Consider the following 23,121-nt stretch of genomic DNA (forward strand, 5'->3'; position numbering starts at 1 on the left):
TTGATGGTTGAATTCTGACACCGAAAATGCAAATTATTATGCCACCATCACCCTACCCCCCAAACACACCCCCTTTTTCAAATGCATAATGTTGGATATTTTGCAAATACGTCAACTTATATGTAAACCTGCCAATGAGCATTTTTCTTTTAAAAAAGCAGTTTTGTAGCTGATGCTACTGCTGACCATAAAGGTGGTATTTGAATATCGACCTCATAGAATTTATATGAAGCAATTTTCAATCTACCCATGGGCCTGCAAGCTAATTTTCAACAGATTAACACTTTGAAAATTCAGAGCAGTGGAAGAAGGTGAACATTTTGAAACCCGGATATTTTAAAATAATTACTCTCCCCTGACCTGAAACCTACCCCTCTTTCCACCCAGGTAAACGTACATGCACTGTGATAGCTGGGGGAGAGGGGTGAATTTTCAAAGGCTTTTTTTTACACTGGTAAACTCTAATTTACCTGAGTAAAATGTATTTTTAAATGACACTCAAAGGATATGGGAGAGAAAAAGAGAGGTTAGATGATACCAGAATGTACTCCATAGCTTGAAGTGGCACATCACGTACAATTAAACTTAGTCCTATAATGTGTGTGATGTTTATCTGGGAGTGAAAGGACAAGAACATAGGGGTGGACCCAGTGGTGTGCTGGAGCAGGCTCTCACAGGCTCTCGAGAGCCGTTTGTTAAGTTTTTAAGAATTTTGGGAGCCGGTTCTCCATGGCTACTTTAACAAATGGATCCCAAACTGTGGGCTTGGGGCCCTCCTGAATTCTCTTTTACATTGCTGGCGAGAGAGAGCCCCCTGTTAACAATTTACCAGCACACCCCTGGGTGGACCAATCAAAGAACCTTGACGTAGGAACTGATGAAACATAAAGTTTGTTATGATAAAAAAAAAGACCGTAGGTCTACATAAAACAAGTCCCCAAAAGATGGTGGAAATTCAGAAAACAGACTCAGACTCAACACGATTCCATGTTATGGCGTTAGGTGCCTGTATCAGGAGTCAACACTATATTTTCTCGGAGCTTGAAGCAGAGAAAGTATTTATACCGATGATTACTTAACCCCCCAACCACAGTCATTTGTGGTTTTAAATCATTCAGATCATTGACTCATGATGCAGGTGCCTAGCGCCAAAACATGGAACCATGTCATGCCTGGGTCTGTCTTCTGAATTCCCACCATCTTTTGGGGAGTTAGTTTATGTAGACCTCTGTTCTTTTTTATCATATTAAACTTTGTTTACATAAATACATAAGTATTGCCATACCGGGAAAGACCAAAAGTACATCAAGCCCAGCATCCTGTTTCCAACAGTGGCCAATCCAGGTCACAAATACCTGGAAAGATCCCAAAAAAAGTACAAAACATTTTATACTGCTTATCCCAGAAATAGTGAATTTTCCCAAGTCCATTTAATAATGGTCTATGGACTTTTCCTTTAAGAAGCTGTCCAAACCTTTTTAAAACTCCGCTAAGCTAACCGCCTTTACCACATTCTCTGGCAACAAATTCCACAGTGTAATTACACATTGAGTGAAGAAACTTTTTCTTCAATTTGTTTTAAATTTACTACATTGTAGCATCATCGCATGCCCCCTAGTCCTAGTATTTTTGAAAAGCGTGAACAGACGATTCACATCTACCCATTCAACTCCACTCATTATTTTATAGACCTCTATCATATCTCCCCTCAGCCGCCTTTTCTCCAAGCTGAAGAGCCCTAGACGCTTTAGCCTTTCCTCATAGGGAAGTCGTCCCATCCCCTTTATCATTTTCATCGCCCTTCTCTGTACCTTTTCTAATTCCACTATATCTTTTTTGAGATGCGGCAACCAGAATTGAACACAATATTTGAGGTGCGGTCGCAGCATGGAGCGATACAAAGGAATTATAACATCCTCATTTTTGTTTTCCATTCCTTTCCTAATAATAGCTAACATTCATTTGCTTTCTTAGCCGCAGCAGCACACTGAGCAGAAGGTTTCAACGTATCATCAACGACGACACCTAGATCCCTTTCTTGGTCCGTGACTCCTAACGTGGAATCTTGCATGACGTAGCTATAATTCGGGTTCCTCTTTCCCACATGCATCACTTTGCACTTGTTCACATTAAGCGTCATCTGCCATTTAGACGCCCAGTCTCCCAGTCTCGTAAGGTCCTCTTGTAATTTTTCACAATCCTCCCGCGATTTAACGACTTTGAATAACTTTGTGTCATCAGCAAATTTAATTACCTCACTAGTTACTCCCATCTCTAGGTCATTTATAAATATGTTAAAAAGCAGAGGTCCCAGCACAGAGCCCTGGGGAACCCCACTAACTACCCTTCTCCATTGAGAATATTGACCATTTAACCCTACTCTCTGTTTTCTATCTTTTAACCAGTTTTTAATCCACTATAGAACACTACCTCCTATCCCATGACTCTCCAATTTCCTCTGGAGTCTTTCATGAGGAACTTTGTCAAACGCCTTCTGAAAATCCAGATACACAATATCAACCGGCTCACCTTTATCCACATGTTTGTTCACCCCTTCAAAGAAATGTAGTAGATTGGTGAGGCAAGATTTCCCTTCACTAAATCCATGTTGGCTTTGTCTCATTAATCTATGCTTTTGAATATGCTCTGTAATTTTGTTCTTAATAATAGTCTCTACCATTTTGCCCGGCACCAATGTCAGACTCACCGGTCTATAATTTCCCGGATCTCCTCTGGAACCTTTTTTAAAAAATCGGCGTTACATTGGCCACCCTCCAATCTTCCCGTACCATGCTCGATTTTAAGGATAAATTACATATTACTAATGATAGCTCCGTAAGCTCATTTTTCAATTCAATCAGTACTCTGGGATGAATACCATCCAGTCCAGGAGATTTGCTACTCTTCAGTTTGTAGAACTGCCCCATTACATCGTCCAGGTTTACAGAGAATCATTAAGTTTCTCTGACTCATCAGCTTCGAATACCATTTCCGGCATCGGTATCCCACCCAAATCTTCCTTGGTGAAGACCGAAGCAAAGAATTCATTTAATCTCTCCGCTACGGCTTTGTCTTCCCTGATTGCTCCTTTTACTCCTTGGTCATCTAGCGATCCAACCAATTCTTTTGCAGGCTTCCTGCTTTTAATATACCTAAAAAAAATTTACTATGTGTTTTTGCCTCCAACGCAATCTTTTTTTCGAAGTCCCTCTTAGCCTTCCTTATCAGCATTTTGCATTTGATTTGACATTCCTTATGCTGTTTCTTATTATTTTCAGTCAGTTCCTTCTTCCATTTTCTGAAGTTTTTTCTTTTAGCTTTCTTCACCTCACTTTTTAACCATGCTGGCTGTTGTTTGGTCTTCCGTCCTCCTTTTTTAATATGTGGAATATATTTGGCCTGGGCTTCCAGGATGGTGTTTTTGAACAGCATCCACACCTGATGTAAATTTTTGACCCTCGCAGTCGCTCCTCTAAGGCTTTTTTTCACCGTTCTTCTCATTTTATCATAGTCTCCTTTTTTAAAGTTAAAACACTAACGTATTTGATTTCCTATGTATACTTACTTCAAAGCTATTATCAAATCCGATCATATTATGATCACTGTTATCAAGCGGCCCCAGCACCATTACCTCCCGCACCAGATCATGCGCTCCACTAAGGACTAGGTCTAGAATTTTTCCTTCTCTCGTCGGCTCCTGTACCAGCTGCTCCATAAAGCTGTCTTTGATTTCATCAAGGAATTTTACCTCCCTAGCATGCCTCAATGTTACATTTAACTAGTCAATGTTTAATGAGTTCTTATGCCAAGGTTCTACGATTCACCCCTACTTCCTTGTCCTTTGGCATTCCTTTCATAGGGAACCTTTCTCCTTTTTTGATTTCTTGTGTTATCTGGGAGTTAACTCATAACCAAATACCATTAGTGCAATTCATGCTGGGAAGGTAATAAACCTCAGATAAAATCAAAGAGCTCAGTGGCTTTAACACAGCACAACTCAAATATAGTCATTGGCAACACATGATCAGTCACACTATGGTTCTCTGATGGACAACATACTTTCAGCTAAAGTTAACTTGGTAATAACCAAAACAACCAATCAGAAGAGTCTGGGTCTTCTGAGATGCCCCTTGATTGGATGCTGGGGTGGGAGGATCCCGGCCTCAGCCTGCAAGCAGGAGGCACCTCTGCGGCTTCAGATTCTTGACTTGGCTCTTAAACTGAATAGGGTGGAGGCCTCTTGTATTTGCAACCTGGGTCCTGCAATGTGACATTACTGTTGAGAATGGAAGTCCTTTTCAGCCACATCAGCTTCATGAAAGGATCATCTTACCCTTTGATGTGTTTATTAATTCAAACTATATCTTTATAATTAAAACAAATGTATTTCTACCATGTAGAGATTTGTCACGTTTGTGCGACTGTTCCATATGGCATATGATTAAAATCTCAGTATGATTCACATTAGCTATCTTAGTCCATTTTATTCCAGTATAAACTCTTCAAATGTCTTATAGGCCGGTGATCAAAACCCCCACACTGTTCCAAATACCTCTGTAAAATTAGTGCCAGAACAGCACAGGGCAATAACACCCTAACAGCATGCAAATTCATGTATGCTATTAGCTTCGACCGTCAGGGTACTTCTGCGAGAGGTTTGTGCCTGGGCGTGCACCCAAGAAACAATCCTCCCGCAGAAACCTCCCGCAGCAGTTGTTTGACAGGTCTGGGCTGTCAAAAAAAAAAGAAAAAGCCCGGTCCTGAAAAACCAGCCCGAACAGGGGCTGGAGGTCCAATGGGACCTCCAGACTCCCCAACACAGGGACTGAACCCAACAACCGCTGACAACCCCCACCCCACAAACAGAAGATCCTCTGGAGGCCTAGGGGAAGGGGACTAGACCACCAGACTAGAGTGGGAGGAAGGGAGGGAGGATGTGGCAAAGGGGGGCTTCTGCTTGTGGGACGGGGGGGTCTGCAAGCTAAGGGGGTTCTTCTGTTTGTGGGGTGGGCGGTCATTGGGAGTCAGCCCCTTGTGTCGGGAGTGGGTGGGAGGACCGTAAGCATGCAAGTGCATACTGAACAGGGCCTCGCCATTCCTCCCCAATGCCCTAGCAAACCCTAAAGCCAGATCCGAGCTGGCATAGGGTTTGCAGTGGGAGCAGCACCCTTGTTTGGTGTGATGCCTGCTGAGCATTGGGGAGGACTACTAATGTCCCTGTTTTGTACTCTATTAGCATGCAGAGCCAGCGAGCACGTTGCTACACGCGTTTGCCAGATCTGATCCTGGGGCACAGGCAAATGCGGGCGCTAGTTCGGCACAAATGGCCTCTAGTGCCTGCCTTTGCCTTTGATCATCGGGGCCTTAGTTCCTGTTTTGCAGAGTTAATTCTGACAAGGGTACCAGGCAAAGTGCTAATGATTCATCTGCTGGACTGAGGGTTCTCCACTAGGCATGTGACTGGGCTCTGGCCTATAGTACCTGTGTTAACAGGGGTGTGCTGGTAAGTTTTTAACAACAGGCTCTTTCTCCGGAAGTAGCCAGCTCTGCAGTTGGAAGGGCCAGAGGTGGCCGGGGGGGAGGGGGGAGCGACACTTTCCTCTCTCTCCTCCCTCCCTTCGTGCGGGCACGCTAGGCATACCTTTGCTGGCAGCCAATAAATGGACTGCCACCACTCCCTACATCTTACTCTGAGCAGCATGCTGGAACTTCTTGAGCATGTGAGAGAAGTTCCAGCCTGCTGCCAAGAGCTGGAAACAAGGAGCGGGGAGCAGCAGTAGTCTATTTACTTGGCTGGCAGGGCTCAGCATCCCCACCAGCAAAGTAAAAGATAATTCAGCAGGGGGGACCAAGCCCACATTTTGGGAGCCAGTTGTTAAAGTAGCCATGGAGGGCCCTACTTTAACAACCGGCTCCCAAAATTCTTAAAAACTTAACAACCGGCTCTTGCGAGCCTGTGAGAGCCTGCTCCAGCACACCACTGCTTGTGTATAAAACAAACGTTCTAAGCTGAAAATATTACTTTGTGAAACTCTCTTCAAATGCTCTTCAAATCAAACTCAAATTAATCTAAGACTATGTTAATAAATGGAGGGAAAGACCTCCAATATCCCTGCATGGCAGCAAGCAACTTTTCTTTAGTACCAGCACTTATAGGACTCCAGTCTTCTCATCGGTCTAAAAACCTCCAACAATTTTTTTATTATTTATTTATTTATTTATTATTATATGTATTGCGCACTTCTTTCATTTGTTATTCAATTCTCCATAATTATTATGCAAGTCTTCATAAAGAATTGTTTTTATCATTCATCCAATTAGCTTCTTCAGGGGACTAAGTGCTCATATCTCATCACTTGACTCTGTCTTAAGCCCTGTTTCAAATAGTAATGTTACTATGGAGCTCATTTTCAAAAGAGAAAAATGCCCCAAACCAATTTTTAGATGTTTTTCTATTAAGTCTGTCAGAAGTGTGTTCGAATACAAGGGAGCGTGTCAGGGGCGTGTTAAGGGCGGGATCTGGGCGTTCCTAACAGTTGGACATTTGTCAGCCATAATGGAATGAAACAAAACCGTCCAGGACTAAAACTAAGACGTTTTGAGCTAGACCTGTTTTTATAATGAATAAGGCACTGGATGGAATCATGGATGACCTCTCCTTACTCCTCCAGAGGTCACTAACCCCCCCCCCCCCCCCACACCAAAAATGTGATTTAAAACATTACTTGCCAGCCTCAATGCCAGCCTCAGATGTTATACTCAGTCCATTAGAACAGCATATAGGTCCCTGGAGTAGTCTAGTGGTGGGTGCAGCGCACTGCAGACAGGTGGACCCAGGCCCATACTTCCTTCTACCTGTTACAATTGTGGAGGAAACTGTGAGCCCTCCAAAACTCACCAGAAACCCACTGTACCCACACAGAGGTGCCCCCTTCACCCATAAGGACTATGGTAATAATGTACAGTTGGGGGTAGTGGGTTTTGGGTGGGTTTTGGTGGGCTCACCAGACAAGATAAGGGAGCAATGGTGAGAAGTGTACCTGGGTGCATTTTATGAAGTCCACTGCAGTGCCTCCTAGGGTGCCCTATTGCTTTCCTGGGATGTCTGGGGGACCAGTCTACTAAAAATGCTGGCTCCTCCTACATCCCTACATGGCTTGATTTTGTGCGTTTTGCACTTGGATGGTTTTTGTTTTCTGAAAATGGACCAAAAAAAAACCCAAAACGTCCAAATCACAAAACCTTGTTCAAAACTGTATTTTCAAAAAAAAAAAAAAAGAAGAAGTTTTTCTTTTTTGAAAATGACCTTCTTTCCCATCTAGATTTTGGACGTTTTTTTTGCAAAAACGTCCAAAGTCAGACTTAGACGTCATATCGAAAATGGCCCTCCACGTTACTTCCTCATGGGCACTCTACTTCCAAATTCAGATCATGACCCTCTCGTCTGTTAGTTTCTGTTGCTATGGAAAATGCTATCTCCTTGTAGCATATGGAAGCCACCTTCGCTCTCATGCATGGTACACCTATTTAGATCTTTAAAGCCAACCTCGTAGGAATTAAGATCCAAATTCTGTACCATGTTGGGATCCATTTGAAATGCTAATGACTTAGCTGCATAACAGCTCCCATCTATGTGCTCCTTAGGGACAATAGTCAACCTTTTGGTTAATTACATTAAAATTCTGCCTCGTGATTCCTCTTGCCCTGAAGGAGATATCTTGGATGGGGGCCGTTTTACAAATGAAATTAAGACATTATCATTCCATACATAAAAAAGGAATATAACAGAGGCTGGATCCTGGAAGCAGATTTAGAGAACGTACTGTTTGTTTTGGGTAGATTTTATGTAGAGAAACATTTGTTTAAAGTTACGCTAGTGATTCATGCCCGATACCGCAACTGGAACAGACAGCTGTAAGGTATTAGCATGGGAGTAAAGAAGCAAATATCTTCCAGTCTGTCAGCCTTGCAGAGCTGCCTTACAAAAATCTCTGTAAACTTCCTGTACATTTTATCCCCATGAATCTGAAACAGGTCTCCAGGCATTATAAGAACATGAGCATAGCCATACTGGGTCAGACCAATGGTCCATCTGGCCCAGAATCCTGTTTCCAACAGTGACCAAGCCAGGTCACAAATACCTGGCAGAAACCCAAATAGTAGCAACATTCCATGCTACCGATCCCACGGCAAGCAGTGATTTCCCCATATCTGTCTCAATAGCAGACTATGGACTTTTCCTCCAGGAACTTGTCCAAACCTTTTTTTAAACCCAGAAATGCTAACTGCTGTTAACACATCCTCTCACAATGAGTTCCAGAGCTTAACTATTCATTGAGTAAAATATATTTCCTCCTATTTGTTTTAAAAGTATTTCATGTAGGTTCATTGAGTGTCTCCTGGACTTTGTACTTTTGAAAGAGTAAAAAAATTGATTGTCTTCTACTCATTCTATACCACTCAGGATTTTGTAGTCCTCAATCATATCTACTACTACTTAACATTTCTAAAGCGCTACTAGGGTTACGCAGCGCTGTACAATTTAACATGGAAGGACAGTCCCTGCTCAAGGAGCTTACAATCTAAAAGACAGGTGTACAATCTAAATACAAGTGTACAATCTAAAAGACAGGTGTACAATCTAGAGACAAGTGTACAAGATTGTACACCTGTCTTTTAGACAGGACGTCAGACTCACAGAAACAGAAGCCTGCGCGGCTGCATTGCTGATCTGCAAGGGCATGCTTCTACATGGAATGTTGCTAGTGGAGGAGTAGCCTAGTGGTTAGTGCAGTGGACTTTGATCCTGGGGAACTGAGTTCAATTCTCTCTGCAGCTCCTTGTCACTCTGGGCAAGTCACCTAACCCTCCATTGCCCCTGGTACAAACTAAGTAGCTGAATATATGTAAACCGCTTTGAATGTAGTTGCAAAAACCTCAGAAAGGCAGTATATCAAGTCCCAGTTCCCTTTCCCTATTTGAGATTCTACATGGAATGTTGCTGTTGCTACTATTTGAGATTCTGGAATGTTGCTACTATTTGAAGATTCTACATGGAATGTTGCTACTATTGAGATTCTGTTGCTACTATTTGAGATTCTACATGGAATGTTGCTATTCCACTAGCAACATTCCATGTAGAAGCCCGCCCTTGCAGATCAGCAGCGCGGCTGCACAGACTTCTGTTTCTGTGAGTCTGACGTCCTGCACATACGTGCAGGATGTCAGACTCACAGAAATAGAAGCCTGCGCGGCCGCATTGCTGATGTGCAAGGGCAGGCTTCTACATGGAATGTTGCTAGTGGAGGAGTAGCCTAGTGGTTGGTGCAGTGGACTTTGACCCTGGGGAACTAAGTTCGATTCCCACTGCAGCTCCTTAAGTCACTTAACCCTCCATTGCACCAGGTACAAAATAAGTACCTGAATATATGTAAACCGCTTTGAATGTAGTTGCAAAAACCTCAGAAAGGCAGTATATCAAGCCCCATTTCCCTTTCCTTCAGACATATCTGTTTCGATTATGTTAGAAGTAGAATTTTCAGTGGAATGCTCTGCCTTCCAATTTATGTCTTGAGAGACCCTCTAATAAGTTAAAGATTGACTTAAAGGCTTTTCTATTGCAAGATGATTGTGGTTAATATCATAAAGCCTGTGTTTCTGCCGCCTGCTACTACTACTACTTAACATTTCTAGAGCGCTACTAGGGTTACGCAGTGCTGTACAGTTTAACAAAGAAGGACAGACCCTGCTCAAAGGAGCTTACAATCTAAAGGACGAAATGTCAAGTTGGGGCAGTCTAGATTTCCTGCGTAGAGGTATAGTGCTGTGGGTGATCTCAGGGTTACAGCACCTGGGTTAAATCTATAGTACAGCTACTCTTCTCTGTGCTATCAATTACATACTTCAGTTTCTCTTTCTTAGTATATCTTATTTTGAATATGTAAATCACTCTGAAAGCTCTCTAGGGTGGTATATCAAGTATAAATAAACATGAAAAATTAAAAAGGGTCCGTCCCAGTATCAGCAGTTATATATTTCTGGTAGCAGGATAATCTATTTTCAGGAATCTGCACATCCTATGTATCATGCTAAGGTAGGTAATTCTACAGTATATATGTAGGCTGCCAAAAGAATCTTTTGAAGAAAATCCAGACTATCCAGAATACAGCTGCATACTTAATCTTTTCAGCCCATAAAAATGATAGAGTTTCTCCTTTATTGTTGGACCTCCATTGGCTGCCATTGGACGCATATGTTCAGTTAATAGTTTGCACAATGGTGTATAAGATTCTTTATGGCTTGGCCCTGGCCTACTTGTCAAATTGGGCCAAGGTTACTGCCAAAGAAAGAGGTCTTTGTGATAATTTATTGCTTCTCGATCCTAATCCTAGTAGGCTGAAATATAAGGCCATTTTTTTTCTGCCAGCCTTGTATATCAAGCTCCAGCAATATGAAACTCACTGGCTGATCTGCATGACTTCGTTCTGTTTCTGTGAGTCTGACGTCCGTTGCTGGCTGATCTGCAAGGCTTCGTTCTGTTTCTGTGAGTCTGACGTCCGTTGCTGGCTGATCTGCAAGGCTTCGTTCTGTTTCTGTGAGTCTGACGTCCGTTGCTGGCTGATCTGCAAGGCTTCGTTCTGTTTCTGTGAGTCTGACGTCCGTTGCTGGCTGATCTGCAAGGCTTCGTTCTGTTTCTGTGAGTCTGACGTCCGTTGCTGGCTGATCTGCAAGGCTTCGTTCTGTTTCTGTGAGTCTGACGTCCGTTGCTGGCTGATCTGCAAGGCTTCGTTCTGTTTCTGTGAGTCTGACGTCTGTTGCTGGCTGATCTGCAAGGCTTCGTTCTGTTTCTGTGAGTCTGACATCCTGCACGTACAACGTGCAGGACGTCAGAAACAGAACAAAGCTTTTGGAGGAAGAAGAGGACCTCCTCAGCTGGCGGGGATTGGGGTCCCCCGCCAGGAAAGGTAGCCCACGGCGATGGCGGGGGAGGGTTGGCGGCGGGAGGGGGATCGAAAGGGTTGTCAGCAGGGGTCGTCAAAGTTGGCGGTGCCGGGGGGGGGGGGGGGGCTAAAATTTGCCCCCTCACCTCAGGCTCTGGCTCCCCTCCCGCCGAAGTCTGGCTACGCCCCTGGGTGTGTGTAAATTCTAATGCATAGATCTCAACAGGGGACATGGTCATAGGAGGGGCATGGGCAGGTCATGGGCATTTCTAGAAATTACATGCACTGTTATAGAATATAAGTACATAAGTAATGCCACACTGGGAAAAGACCAAAGGTCCATCGAGCCCAGCATCCTGTCCACGACAGCGGCCAATCCAGGCCAAGGGCACCTGGCGAGCTTCCCAAACAAACAAACATTCTATACAATCAAGCCATTGTGACATCACTAATGAGGTTGGCTCTTATTGGTGGAATGAGCCACTATGACATCACAATAGGTTAAATCACTGCTCTATGTAATAAAAGTGAGCCAAGTAGAGGACATAAGTACATGCCACACTGGGAAAAGACCAAAGGGTCCATCGAGCCCAGCATCCTGTCCACGACAGCGGCCAATCCAGGCCAAGGGCACCTGGCAAGCTTCCCAAACGTACAAACATTCTATACAATCAAGCCATTGTGACATCACTAATGAGGTTGGCTCTTATTGGTGGAATGAGCCACTATGACATCACAATAGGTTAAATCACTGCTCTATGTAATAAAAGTGAGCCAAGTAGAGGACATAAGTACATAAGTAATGCCACACTGGGAAAAGACCAAGGGTCCATCGAGCCCAGCATCTTGTCCACGACAGCGGCCAATCCAGGCCAAGGGCACCTGGCAAGCTTCCCAAACGTACAAACATTCTATACAATCAAGCCATTGTGACATCACTAATGAGGTTGGCTCTTATTGGTGGAATGAGCCACTATGACATCACAATAGGTTAAATCACTGCTCTATGTAATAAAAGTGAGCCAAGTAGAGGACATAAGTACATAAGTAATGCCACACTGGGAAAAGACCAAGGGTCCATCGAGCCCAGCATCCTGTCCACGACAGCGGCCAATCCAGGCCCAGGGCACCTGGCGAGCTTTCCAAACGTACAAACATTCTATACATGTTATTCCTGGAATTGTGGATTTTTCCCAAGTCCATTTAGTAGCGGTTTATGGACTTGTCCTTTAGGAAACCGTCTAGCCCCTTTTTAAACTCTGCTAAGCTAACCGCCTTCAACACGTTCTCCGGCAACGAATTCCAGAGTTTAATTATGTGTTGGGTGAAGAAAAGTTTTCTCCGATTTGTTTTAAATTTACTACACTGTAGTTTCATCGCATGCCCCCTAGTCCTAGTATTTTTGGAAAGCGTGAACAGACGCTTCACATCCACCTGTTCCACTCCACTCAATATTTTATATACCTCTATCATGTCTCCCCTCAGCTGTCTCTTCTCCAAGCTCCAAACTTAGGGACGGGCATTTACACCAGGCTTTATTTTGCCTAAATGGTCATGTCTAAATTTAGTCGTGGGTCTGAGCGCTATGTGCATTCTATAAACTGTGCTTAATGTTAGCATGATCTAAAAAATAGCATTAAGCGTGGTTTTTTTTCCGTGCTGATGTTTTCGGTGCCATATATAGAATATAGTCTAGTATGCTTATCCCAGGGAAAGCTCTTCAAAAAACAGCTACTGATACAGTACAAGGCCCACAACTCAAACACAAGAAAGAGAACCTTAAGACGTTCAAAATGTCTCTAGTGGAGGAAAGAAAGGAAATAAGGGATACGACAGACACATTCAAATATTTGATAGACTTCAAGAGAGCACGGGAAGGTGAAACTTTCCTTCAAAAATGAAATTCACAGGAGGAGTCATCAAGATGGTAATTTTAAAAGTCACACTCCTGGATCCAAGATGGCAGCAGTGGAAGTCGCACCGGCTGGGCGCTCTTGCTTACCAAGACTATTTCTGTGCCTAGACGTGCTCTGAACCTTGGATGCATTGGCGGTATAGGGAGGAAGAGGAAAGGTACAGTACGAGCGACAGGTTCCTTCTGCTCTTACTCCATCCTTCAGGTTACGGCAGACAACCATTGAGAGCTTTGGTGCTACAGCAGCTTCCACTCCAATTCCCCTTTCGGCTCTACTTCCAGACTAGTTCGGCGGTAGCAGCAGTGACGGAACTTCATTGAGCCGTGTCGTTCAGGCAACGCCTCCACAGCCATCGATTGCATTCGCTGCTGGTGGACAGAGTCAGGTGTCAGCTGGAAGTGGGCCTTTTCTGGACTTGTTAGAGGGATCCCCTGTGGCGGTTTTGGCTTTGCAAGCTTTGCGATCAAGAGACGAGGAAGTGCAAGAACTGTGAAGATACAGCCCTCAGTAGGGGAGTCGTTGATGCCTATGCCTTCGGAGCTGCTGAAGTTGGTAAGACCTAATGTTGTCACTATGAATTCCATTTGGGAGGCCTTACAGACTCTCAACAATTCTTTTCTTAAGGTTATGGAAACATTTTCTATTCAGAGGAATCAGGTGTCGAGCTATCACTGCTCATGATAAGACTCTTGAGCAACATTCCAACCAGATTGGATCTTTGGAGGCCAAGTTGGCTGACCTCCATGTCAACAATATGGCTCTGCTAAAGGATAAGTTGTACTCTTTTAAGAAGACAGAATATCTGGAGAATCAAATCAGAAGGAAAAATCTCAGATTTGTGAACTTTTCCAAATCTTCTCTGATTTCACTGTCTGATATGGTACGGAAGTACCTTACTGAGATCTTAAAAATTTCTCTAGAGACTATGCCACCACTTGTGCAGGCCCAATATTTAATGTTGGGAAGTGAGAAGAGTTCGTGGAGTCACCAGACAGATCAAATGAACTTGACGGAGTTTCTTGAGTCATCTCTTAAAGGTGTTACCCAAAGAACGACCTTGTTGGTGACTTTTGCTTTAGAACCAGACAGAAATAATATTCTTCATTTGCATTTTTGCTTCATGAACGAGTTGTTTTCGGGATCTAAAGTACGTGTTTTTCCTGATCTGTCTACAGATACGCAAAAGAGATGCCAGGAAATGTTGGCGTTATGATCCAGAGCCTTGGCTCTAGGTCTGAATTTTGTGTTAAAATTTCCTTGCCAATGTGTTTTGTTATTTGAGGGTAAAAACTATTTCTTTATAGATCCTAAATCACTCTTGGGCTTTATTGTGGCAAAAGAAGAACTGAGGGCTAAGATTTAATATCCGCTGTTGAGGGCTAGCTGGGGGGATTCAGCAGAGGATGTGTTCTTACGTTTCCATTTTGTCATTCAAAAGGTCTGTGCCCTGAAAATGGCAGATACAAATCAAGGTCAGGTATACACAAAAAGTAGCACATATGAGTTTATCTTGTTGGGCAGACTGGATGGACCGTGCAGGTCTTTTTCTGCCGTCATCTACTATGTTACTATATGTTACTATGTTCTTACGTAATTTGATTTTTGTTAAGCTCAAATTTCCTATTTCTTGGCTACTTTATTTCCTGTTATTGTGGGCAATTTGTAAAGTTGAATTTTCCTGTGTTTTCTTTTGATTTTTATTGCTTTTTTCCCCTACAAGTGTGAAAATTGCAGGGTTTGTTTTCTGTAATTCTTAATTGAAAACTTAAATAAAATTAAAAGTCACATTCCTGCATAAAACAGAGATTTGAGTGCAGAGATGGCTTTAAAAAAAAATTGTCTAGGCCATATGCAGGTGAAAATGGCGGTATAGGACAGAGTTAACCCTTTAGCGGGCCCTAGTCAAACATCGGAGCCCCCACTGCAATGAAAACACATTCTTAAGCTCCCACAAATGGGGACCTGCCTGGCTGGTTCTACCTGCAGAGGGCAGCGCAGCTGGCAGAAAGTGCTGCTCACTGGCTACTCCTGCCAAGTGGAAGACAATGCAGAGGGGTAAAAGGGGAAGGGAAATGGGAAACTTGATATACCACCTTTCTGAAGTTTTTGCAACTACACTGCTGCCTTTGTGGGCAGCAGTGGCATTGTTCCCTCCACTTTTCTGTCTTCCAGCAACTGATTTACCAAGGCAAAAATCTGTTCTGGGGGGCCATTGAATTAGCACATCTGAGAAGGCCTCTCCTAAAAGCTTGAGCTCCTAACCCACGCCTAGTTTAGCTATGCCTAAATCTTACCCTGTGGTGATAAATCGTTTCCCAAACTGAGCAGAAGTGTGGAGCAGGGGTTGTCAGTTTGCACAATTATCTAGATTTTGCCAAAATCACCAAAGAGCTGATTTACATAATTCTTCAGTTCATTACAAATTTTTTGTAAGTTTTCTATTTCCTTTTATAAGTGCAAAAATCAATGCATAACCTCCCCAAACTTTCAAATCCAATCACATTCTGTATTTTTTGTTTATATGCATTTCAGTTACATCATTTCAGATAATATCCATGATATCAGGAATTTAGAAAAATAAATACACAATAAATCAAACCAGGAAAATACTTAAATAATCATCATCCACTAATATAAAGAAACATTACAGATATAAGAAATTTGGTAATATAAATCAAGAAAACTTATACCCTCCAAACCCAACCAGCCAATCCATACAGTGGCATCTAAACATAGGAAAGAATTACATAAGTATTGCCACACTGGGAAAGGTTGAAGGTCCATCAAGCCCAGCATCCTGTTTCCAACAGTGGCCAATCCAGGTCACAAATACCTGGCAAGATCCCGAAAAAGTTCAATACATTTTATGCTGCTTATCCCAGAACTAAGCAGTGGATTTTCCCCAAGTCAATTTAATAATGGTCTATGGACTCTCTGGCAACGAATTCCAGAGTTTAACTACACGTTGAGTGAAGAAACATTTTCTCCGATTCATATTAAATTTACTACTTTGTAGCTTCATCGCATGCCCCTAGTCCTAGTATTTTTGGAAAGAGTAAACAAACGATTCACGTCCACCCGTTCCACTCCACTCATTATTTTATAGACCTCTATCATATCTCCCCTCAGCCATCTTTTCTCCAAGCTGAAGAGCCCTAGCCACTTCAGCCTTTCCTCTTAGGGAAGTCGTCCCATCCCCTTTATCATTTTCGTCGCCCTTCTCTGTACCTTTTCTAATTCCACTATATCTTTTTTGAGATGCGGCGACCAGAATTGAACACAATGTTCAAGGTGCGGTCCCAGCATGGACTGATACAAAGGCAATTAAACATGAACTTCTACATCCTCTCTAACCTCAAAGAGAAAAGACTTCCCTTGATAAATAAGCAAAGATAAGCAAGGAAATTTCATCAACAACAACAACAACAAAAAACTTGCCCTAAAGTCCTGAACCCTAGAATGAAGCACCGAAATAGCTTTTGTGAAAATGTAGACAAATCAGGAAATATACGGGCTTTTGATCCTAAAAAAGTTGTGGGTCCTAAGGAGGGGCATAATCGAACGGGGGTGCCCATCTCTAAGGACGGCACCGTAAAGAGGTGTCCCCGACCATATTATCGAAACAAGATGGGTGGCCATCTTTTGTTTTGATAATACGGTCGGGGACAGCCAAATCTCACCATTTGGTTCGACCCCAGAGATGGCCGGCATTTGTTTTCGCCAATAATGGAAACCGAGGCCAGCCATCTCAAAACCGGCCAAATCCAAGCCATTTGGTCGTGGGAGGAGCCAGCATTTGTAGTGCACTGGTCCCCCTCACATGCCAGGACACCAACCGGGCACCCTAGGGGGCACTGCAGTGGACTTCATTAATTGCTCCCAGGTACATAGCTCCCTTCCCCTGGGTGCTGAGCCCCCCAAATCCCCCCAAAAAACCACTCCCCACCACTGTACACCACTACCATAGCCCTTATGGGTGAAGGGGGGCACCTACATGTGGGTACAGTGGGTTTTGGGTGGGTCTTGGAGGGCTCCCATTTACCACCAAAAGTGTAACAGGTGGGGGGGGGGGGGGGGATGGGCTTGGGTCCACCTACCTGAAGTGCACTGCACCCACTAAAACTGCTCCAGGGACCTGCATACTGTTGTCATGGAGCTGGGTATGACATTTGAGGCTGGCATAGAGGCTGGCAAAAAATATTGAAAAAGTTTTTTTAGGGTGGGAAGGGGTTGGTGACCACTGGGGGAGTACGGGAAGGTGATCCCCGATTCCCTCCGGTGGTTATCTGGTCAGTTCGGACACCTTTTTGAGGCTTGGTCCTGAAAATAAATGGACCAAGTAAAATCAGCCAAATGCTCGTCAGGGCAGCCCTTCTTTTTTCCATTATCGGCCGAGGACGATCATCTCTTAACCATGCCCCCGTCCCGCCTTCAGTACACTACCGACAGGTCCCCTTGAACTTTGGCCGGCCCTGCGAGGGCGGCCAAAATCGGCTTTCGATTATACCGACTTGGCCGCCCTTAGGAGAAGGGCGCCCATCTCCCGATTTGTGTCGGAAGATGGCCGCCCTTCTCCTTAGAAAATAAGCAGGAAGGTCACCTCCCTGACTGTTACATTAACCGGTCTTTGTAACTTTTTTTACATCAAAAAGTTATCATTTCATTTTCCACAGTCAGGGCTACAGGACTCTACCTGGAGGAGTAGACTAAAGGTTAGGTCAGTGGGCTTTAATCCTGCTAACCTGGGTTCAATTCCTACTGCAGCTTCTTGTGACCCAGGGCAAGTCACTTAATCCTCCATTGCCCCAGGTACAAAAAACTTAGATTGTGAGCCCCCTAGGGACAGAGAAATTTCCTGCATATAACATGTACAGTGCTGCATACGTCTAGAAGCTCTATAGAAATGATGAGTAGTAGTCTAGTTATGAGCTCCCAGGTATTATAGGAAGTTGCACAAGGAAAAAAAGCAACACTGGGCCTTCAAGAGTGGGACAACAGGAGTATTTTATTAGCCAAAGGTCTTTGGCTAATAAAATACTCCTGTTGTCCCACTCTTGAAGGCCCAGTGTTGCTTTTTTTCCTTGCGCTTCTCTTACTGTATACTGTATTACCCTCTCTGCCTGTACTATTATAGGAAGTTGGCCAGCAGGTCTTCTCCTGGATTAGGTTACAAGTTGGTTTCAAGTTCACTGATTACAATGGTACAGTGACTCTTGTCATTGGCTTTCATGTTGGGGTCGCCCGCTGGGCTGTCTTCCCGCTCCACATCTATGTGGTGAAATCCGAGCCCTGGTTTTGCTGTATGCGCATTTTTCATGATCTCTGGGCCTGCATCGCCCTGACAGGCCATCATCTGCTGGATGCTGATGGGTTTGGTTTCACAGATCGAGGGGACCTAGAAGTGGGGAACAAAAAAAATCCAGATCCGAATTCAGATCCAAACTCCAGAAGGCATTAATGCAAGCACAAATGGAGAGACCAGTTTTTAATAAAACTAAGTTTTCTTTCAAATTCAGGGGTCCTTTCACTAAGCTGTGGTAAAAGGGGGCCTGTGCCAGCGTCAGCACGTGTTTTTGACGTGCGCTGTGGCTCCCTTTTACCGCAGTGGATAAAAGGCTGTCTTTTCTGCTGGACAAGAAATGGCCGTGCGGTAGGTGAACCACTTGCCGTGCTGCCATTTCAGGGGGGGGGCACTTACCACCATCCATTGAGATGGCAGTAAGGGCTCCTGCTATAAACTGGCAGTAACCAGGCAGCATGCAACACTGCCCGATTACCGCTGGGTAAGCACTGGGGCTACAAAAATATGGAGCGTGCTGGGGGTGGGAATTATCGCCGGGCTCCAGCAGTAGTTCCGGATTGGTGTGTGGCAAGCCTGTTGCCACCAGTGGTGTAGCTATGTGGGGCCTGGGGGGGGGTCGGCCCCCGTAGATTTGGCCCTGGACCCCCCCTGCCAATGACCCGCCTGACCCCCCCCCCGCCGCCAACCCGCCATTGTCATCGCCTGCCTTTGCTGGCGGGGGACTCCAACCCCCGCCAGCTGAGGTCCTCTTCTTCTCGCAAAAGGCTTCCTTCTGTTTCTGATGTCCTGCACAGCTGGCGGGGGTTGGGGTCCCCCACCAGCAAAGGTAGGTGACGACGGGTTGGCGGCGGGAGGGGGGGGGTCGGTGCCGCCGGGGGGGGGGGTTAAAATGTGCCCCCTCACCTCAGGCTCTGGACCCCCCTCCCGCTGAAGTCTGGCTACGCCCCTGGTTGCCACAAACCAACCCTTTAGTAAAAGGGCCCCTCAATTTCTAGAAGTTGTGATCCCCTTCATAGAGGACTCTTTTGGCAGGGTAGTTAACTTTGAACTTGTGTGATGACCTCACCATTGGCTCAAGACATCTAACTTATAGGTACTTGCCTCAAGACAGAGTCCTCTTGCATGGGGGCTTTTAATTAGCTGGTGTTAGGGCCTATCAAAATGTGTAAAAGGCATTTACCTATGTACAGTCACTCACCTGACCTCCCTTCACCCCTTTTCTCTGCACTGGAAAGCAAGCACACTCGTACACAGCAACTGCATTGTGGAACTGCACAAGCAGTTTTTGCAGCAGAAGGAGTGCACCGCTGCTATAAAGTACGAGGTAAATGTTCACGTAAAGAGATATACTGATAATTTATCTTTAGGTGGATTTTTAGTAGAGTTATGTGCCCAGGTCTGAATGCCAAAAACACTGGCATAAAACTTTGTAAGGGTAATTCTATAACAAGTCACTGAGGGATATTTATATGCTTGTTACCCACCTATAGGTACAAAAACTAACATTTTCACACCTAAGCCTACATTCACCCATGGAAATGCCAGTAGGGCTCATAATTGGTGTTCATATGGGCAGGGCATGCGCCAGGCTGACTTTAAGGCCTGCAACTTACAGAATACCATAGGTGACCCATGTGCCTGTTACATTTAGACAGCTCCAGTGGTGTACCATGGGTGGGGCGGTCTGCCTTGGGGGCAGGGAGCAAGGGGGTACATTGGGCAGTCACATGGCTGTCAGTTCTGCCTGTCCCCTAACCCCTCTGACGTCAAAGTGGACTAGCAGAGCCTACAGCTGCATGACTGCTCCTTGCACTCTTTGCTCAGAGGAGGGAGAGATATGCACTGGGTGGAAACCAAGATAGGTAAGCCACTGGGGAGCTCTATGGCAGCTGGAAATGAGGGCACCTAAATGTAGACGCACTGGCATTCAATAAAGAGAGTTGGGCGCCCAGGTCCATCCAGAATAGACTCTCACCCTGCATTGGAGGTGCTCTGTTGTTATCCTTCCTCCTATATCTGCATTCAGCCTTGAATGCTTAAGTTGTACAGCTTCTGGATGAGTATCTGCATATCTTCTGGCCTTGCCACCTGCCTCTCCAAACACCATCCCATTTCAAAGGAATACATTTTGGCCTTATAGAAATTTATATGACCACACGTATCCATTGTTCATACCAGCATTTTTGGACAAGCCCTTAGGTAAGTCCATGTAGGCCGTACAAGGGCTTTTTAACATCGACCACCTACTGTAGGTTTCCCTGCACAGAATTTGATTCACGTGTGTAAACATGACCACCCCTTCCAAACACATGGAAAATTGCCATCTTTACAGGAGAAAATCATTGTCATTGTTGAACTGTGTTAATGAATGGTTTTTGGTTGGTTACTGAGAGTAGACTCTATGGAAATGAGGTCCATCATTAAGTCTCCTGACAAGGCAGCACAGATGTGTTTTTTTAAGGCACAGCATACAGAAAATAAGGATGTCAACAAACAGGTAACTGCCTGGCAATAGAGCCCTTGCACTGTGGATTATTAATAACCACTCATTCCCTAATTCTATACACTTGAGCAGTCAAATTTAGCCTGTTATCCCCTATACACCTGCTCGTGTCCTTCGGTCTCTGACTGACAACAGGCTTGTTCTGCCTCATCCCTCTAATGCACATTGGAAATCCACAGGTTTTTCTGCTTTCTGTTTCCTTGCTCCCACTCTTTGGAACTTGCTCCTTAAACAGTTACACCTCGAAAGCTCTCTTCCTGCCTTTCGAGTGTCCCTAAAAACATACTTCTTTAAACTGGCATTTGAACAGTGACGGCAGTTTCCGGTGAGGTTCTTCTGGGATGGGAAGGAAGCAGAGGTTTTAATGAATAGGTTTTAGAGTTTGTATTTTTACAGCTGTGTATATTTCTGTTGTGTTTTGTTCTTCGATGATCTGATCGTTTTGGTTGTATGTTTGCTGTCTGCTTGTGCCTTGAGTGACTGATCGCTTTATATTATGGCATTCTTTTCCTGTATTCATTTTTATATTATTGTAAACCATTTCGATTTGACTCAACGGTATATTAAATGAAAATAAACGATAAACGATTTTAGCATGCGCAATTTATAAAATAAAGTCAGTTGCACGCAAAATATACAGATGAATGAGTTTAACTAATAAGTGGAGCAGGAGGTCCTGGTAACATAGTGGGGCTGATATTCAGATTGCAGGAGGTAGCCGGCTGCCTCCTGCGGTCAGCATTGAGCCCGAATAATCAATGCCGGGACATTTTCGGTGATCGGCATTGAATATTCGGTTCCTTTTTAGCTGGTTCCAACTTTAGTGGCTAAGCCAATATTTAGTGCTTGCTGATTAAACTGGAACCAGCCACAGATAGGCCAAATTTGACCGCTAAACTTAGCTGGCGATGTGCTGGAAATCGAAGGATAGCTGGTTATATCACGCAATATAACTGGCTATCTGCTGGGCGCTAACCGGCCTAACAGATAGCCAGCTAAGTACCATTTAACCGGCTAGATGCTGTTCCTGACCAATTGAATATTGGGGGGAGAGATTTAGCAGTGGCAGAGAGAACAGCAGACATCTCACCTCATCGCTCTGCGTTGCAAAGTCCTTTCGGAAGATATGAGCCATAATCCCCGATGCTATGGCATCTCCCAGTACGTTGATCATCGTTCGAAATCTGTCTCTGACAAATCAAAGAAGGCATTTCAACACACAAGCTGCTCACCTGGTAATTTTGCAGTAACATAAATTAAGGATCTTAATTCTACTTCTTAAATCTTTTCCACTCTATTCTGTATTGTACTCTGTACCTGATTTATATTCCCCCATGTGGTCATGACTATTACAAGGCCTCAATTACTAATGTATATTAATATGCATTAAAGCAAATTAACATACAATGATGTTGTGATTTAACACACTTTAAGTAATGCAAGCCCCTTAACTCCTGTTATTCTAACTATGAGCTTAACTCAAATTAACATGGGGGTAATTTTCAGCCAGTGGCTAAAACCGGAAATTCAGTGCTGGCCTATGTGCGGGCTTCGGCACTGAATATCTGGTTTTGCAGAACTGACTAACACGTAGCCGGTTAAGTCTGATATTCAGCACTTAACTGGCTATGTATGGGTTACTGCATAGAGATAGGACTGACTTTTATGTGGTCCTATTTATGTGGTTAACCTGGCCGGTTAAGTGTTGAACATCTGCAGTTGACTGGCCAATTGCTGACTCCGCCCCTGGAATGCCCCCCAAAAAGCCGGTTTGCAGTTAGGTACTGCTGAAAATAACCGATTAGCACCTAACTGCAAACCGGCTACTTTGGGGGCATTCCAGGGGTGGAGTCGGCAATTGGCCAGTCAACTGCGGTCAATCAACACTTAACCAGCCAACCACATATATATGTTTTAGCATGAACAGATGACTTAAATCAGCCAGGAGCTGTTTCTGGCTGGATAAATTGCTTTGAATATTGGCCCCCACATGTCAGTATGCATTAGCACACACTAGTAAAAAAGGGCCTGTGAATGCAGTTCTATAATAGGGCACCATTAATACATCACGAGTGTGTAAGTGTACACAATACTGGTGCTTTTGCAGGTAAGTGTACACACACACACATACACATGGGAGTAGCCAGAAGTTGATTGGGGGGGGGGGCAGGGGCAGACTGGGGTGACAAAACCTCTGCTGCCGCTGTTGCCATGCTTTCCTCCTCCTCTGGAACATACCTTTGCTGGCAGGGATGCTTAAGCCCCACCAGCCGAAGTTTCGCAGCCAGCGCCTCTGCCTGTTCTGTCAGGGAAGCAGGCAGGCTCTCCAGCCTCTAACACCAGCACTTCTGAGCATGCTTAGTTCAAATGCATGAAATGAGCATGTGCGGACATGCAGCATCGGCAGCTAGAGCAACCTGATGGCTTCCTGCTGCTCGAGCAGGACAGGCAGGGCTCCAG

At 44.4% G+C, this 23,121-nt stretch overlaps 1 protein-coding gene across 3 annotated transcripts in view; it reads right to left on the reverse strand.

The window, feature by feature from the left end:
* Positions 1 to 18,018: 18,018 nt before the first annotated feature.
* SLC1A7 (solute carrier family 1 member 7) overlaps positions 18,019 to 23,121 on the reverse strand; it is a 145,284-nt gene continuing 140,181 nt past the window's right edge. The window contains exons 10-12 of one of the 3 annotated variants that reach the window (XM_030205988.1): positions 21,752 to 21,851; positions 20,882 to 20,884; positions 18,019 to 18,251 (exon numbers count right to left, since the gene is read on the reverse strand). In XM_030205988.1, coding sequence (XP_030061848.1) covers positions 18,024 to 18,251; positions 20,882 to 20,884; positions 21,752 to 21,851 — 331 coding nt within the window. In that variant the 3' untranslated portion in view covers positions 18,019 to 18,023. Of the gene's footprint in view, positions 18,253 to 20,881; positions 20,885 to 21,746; positions 21,852 to 23,121 lie in introns of all 3 variants that reach the window. The other 2 variants (XM_030205985.1, XM_030205987.1) reach the window with 2 other exon arrangements.

Source organism: Microcaecilia unicolor, chromosome 6, assembly GCF_901765095.1.
Source record: "Microcaecilia unicolor chromosome 6, aMicUni1.1, whole genome shotgun sequence".
Taxonomy (NCBI): Eukaryota; Metazoa; Chordata; class Amphibia; order Gymnophiona; family Siphonopidae; genus Microcaecilia; species Microcaecilia unicolor.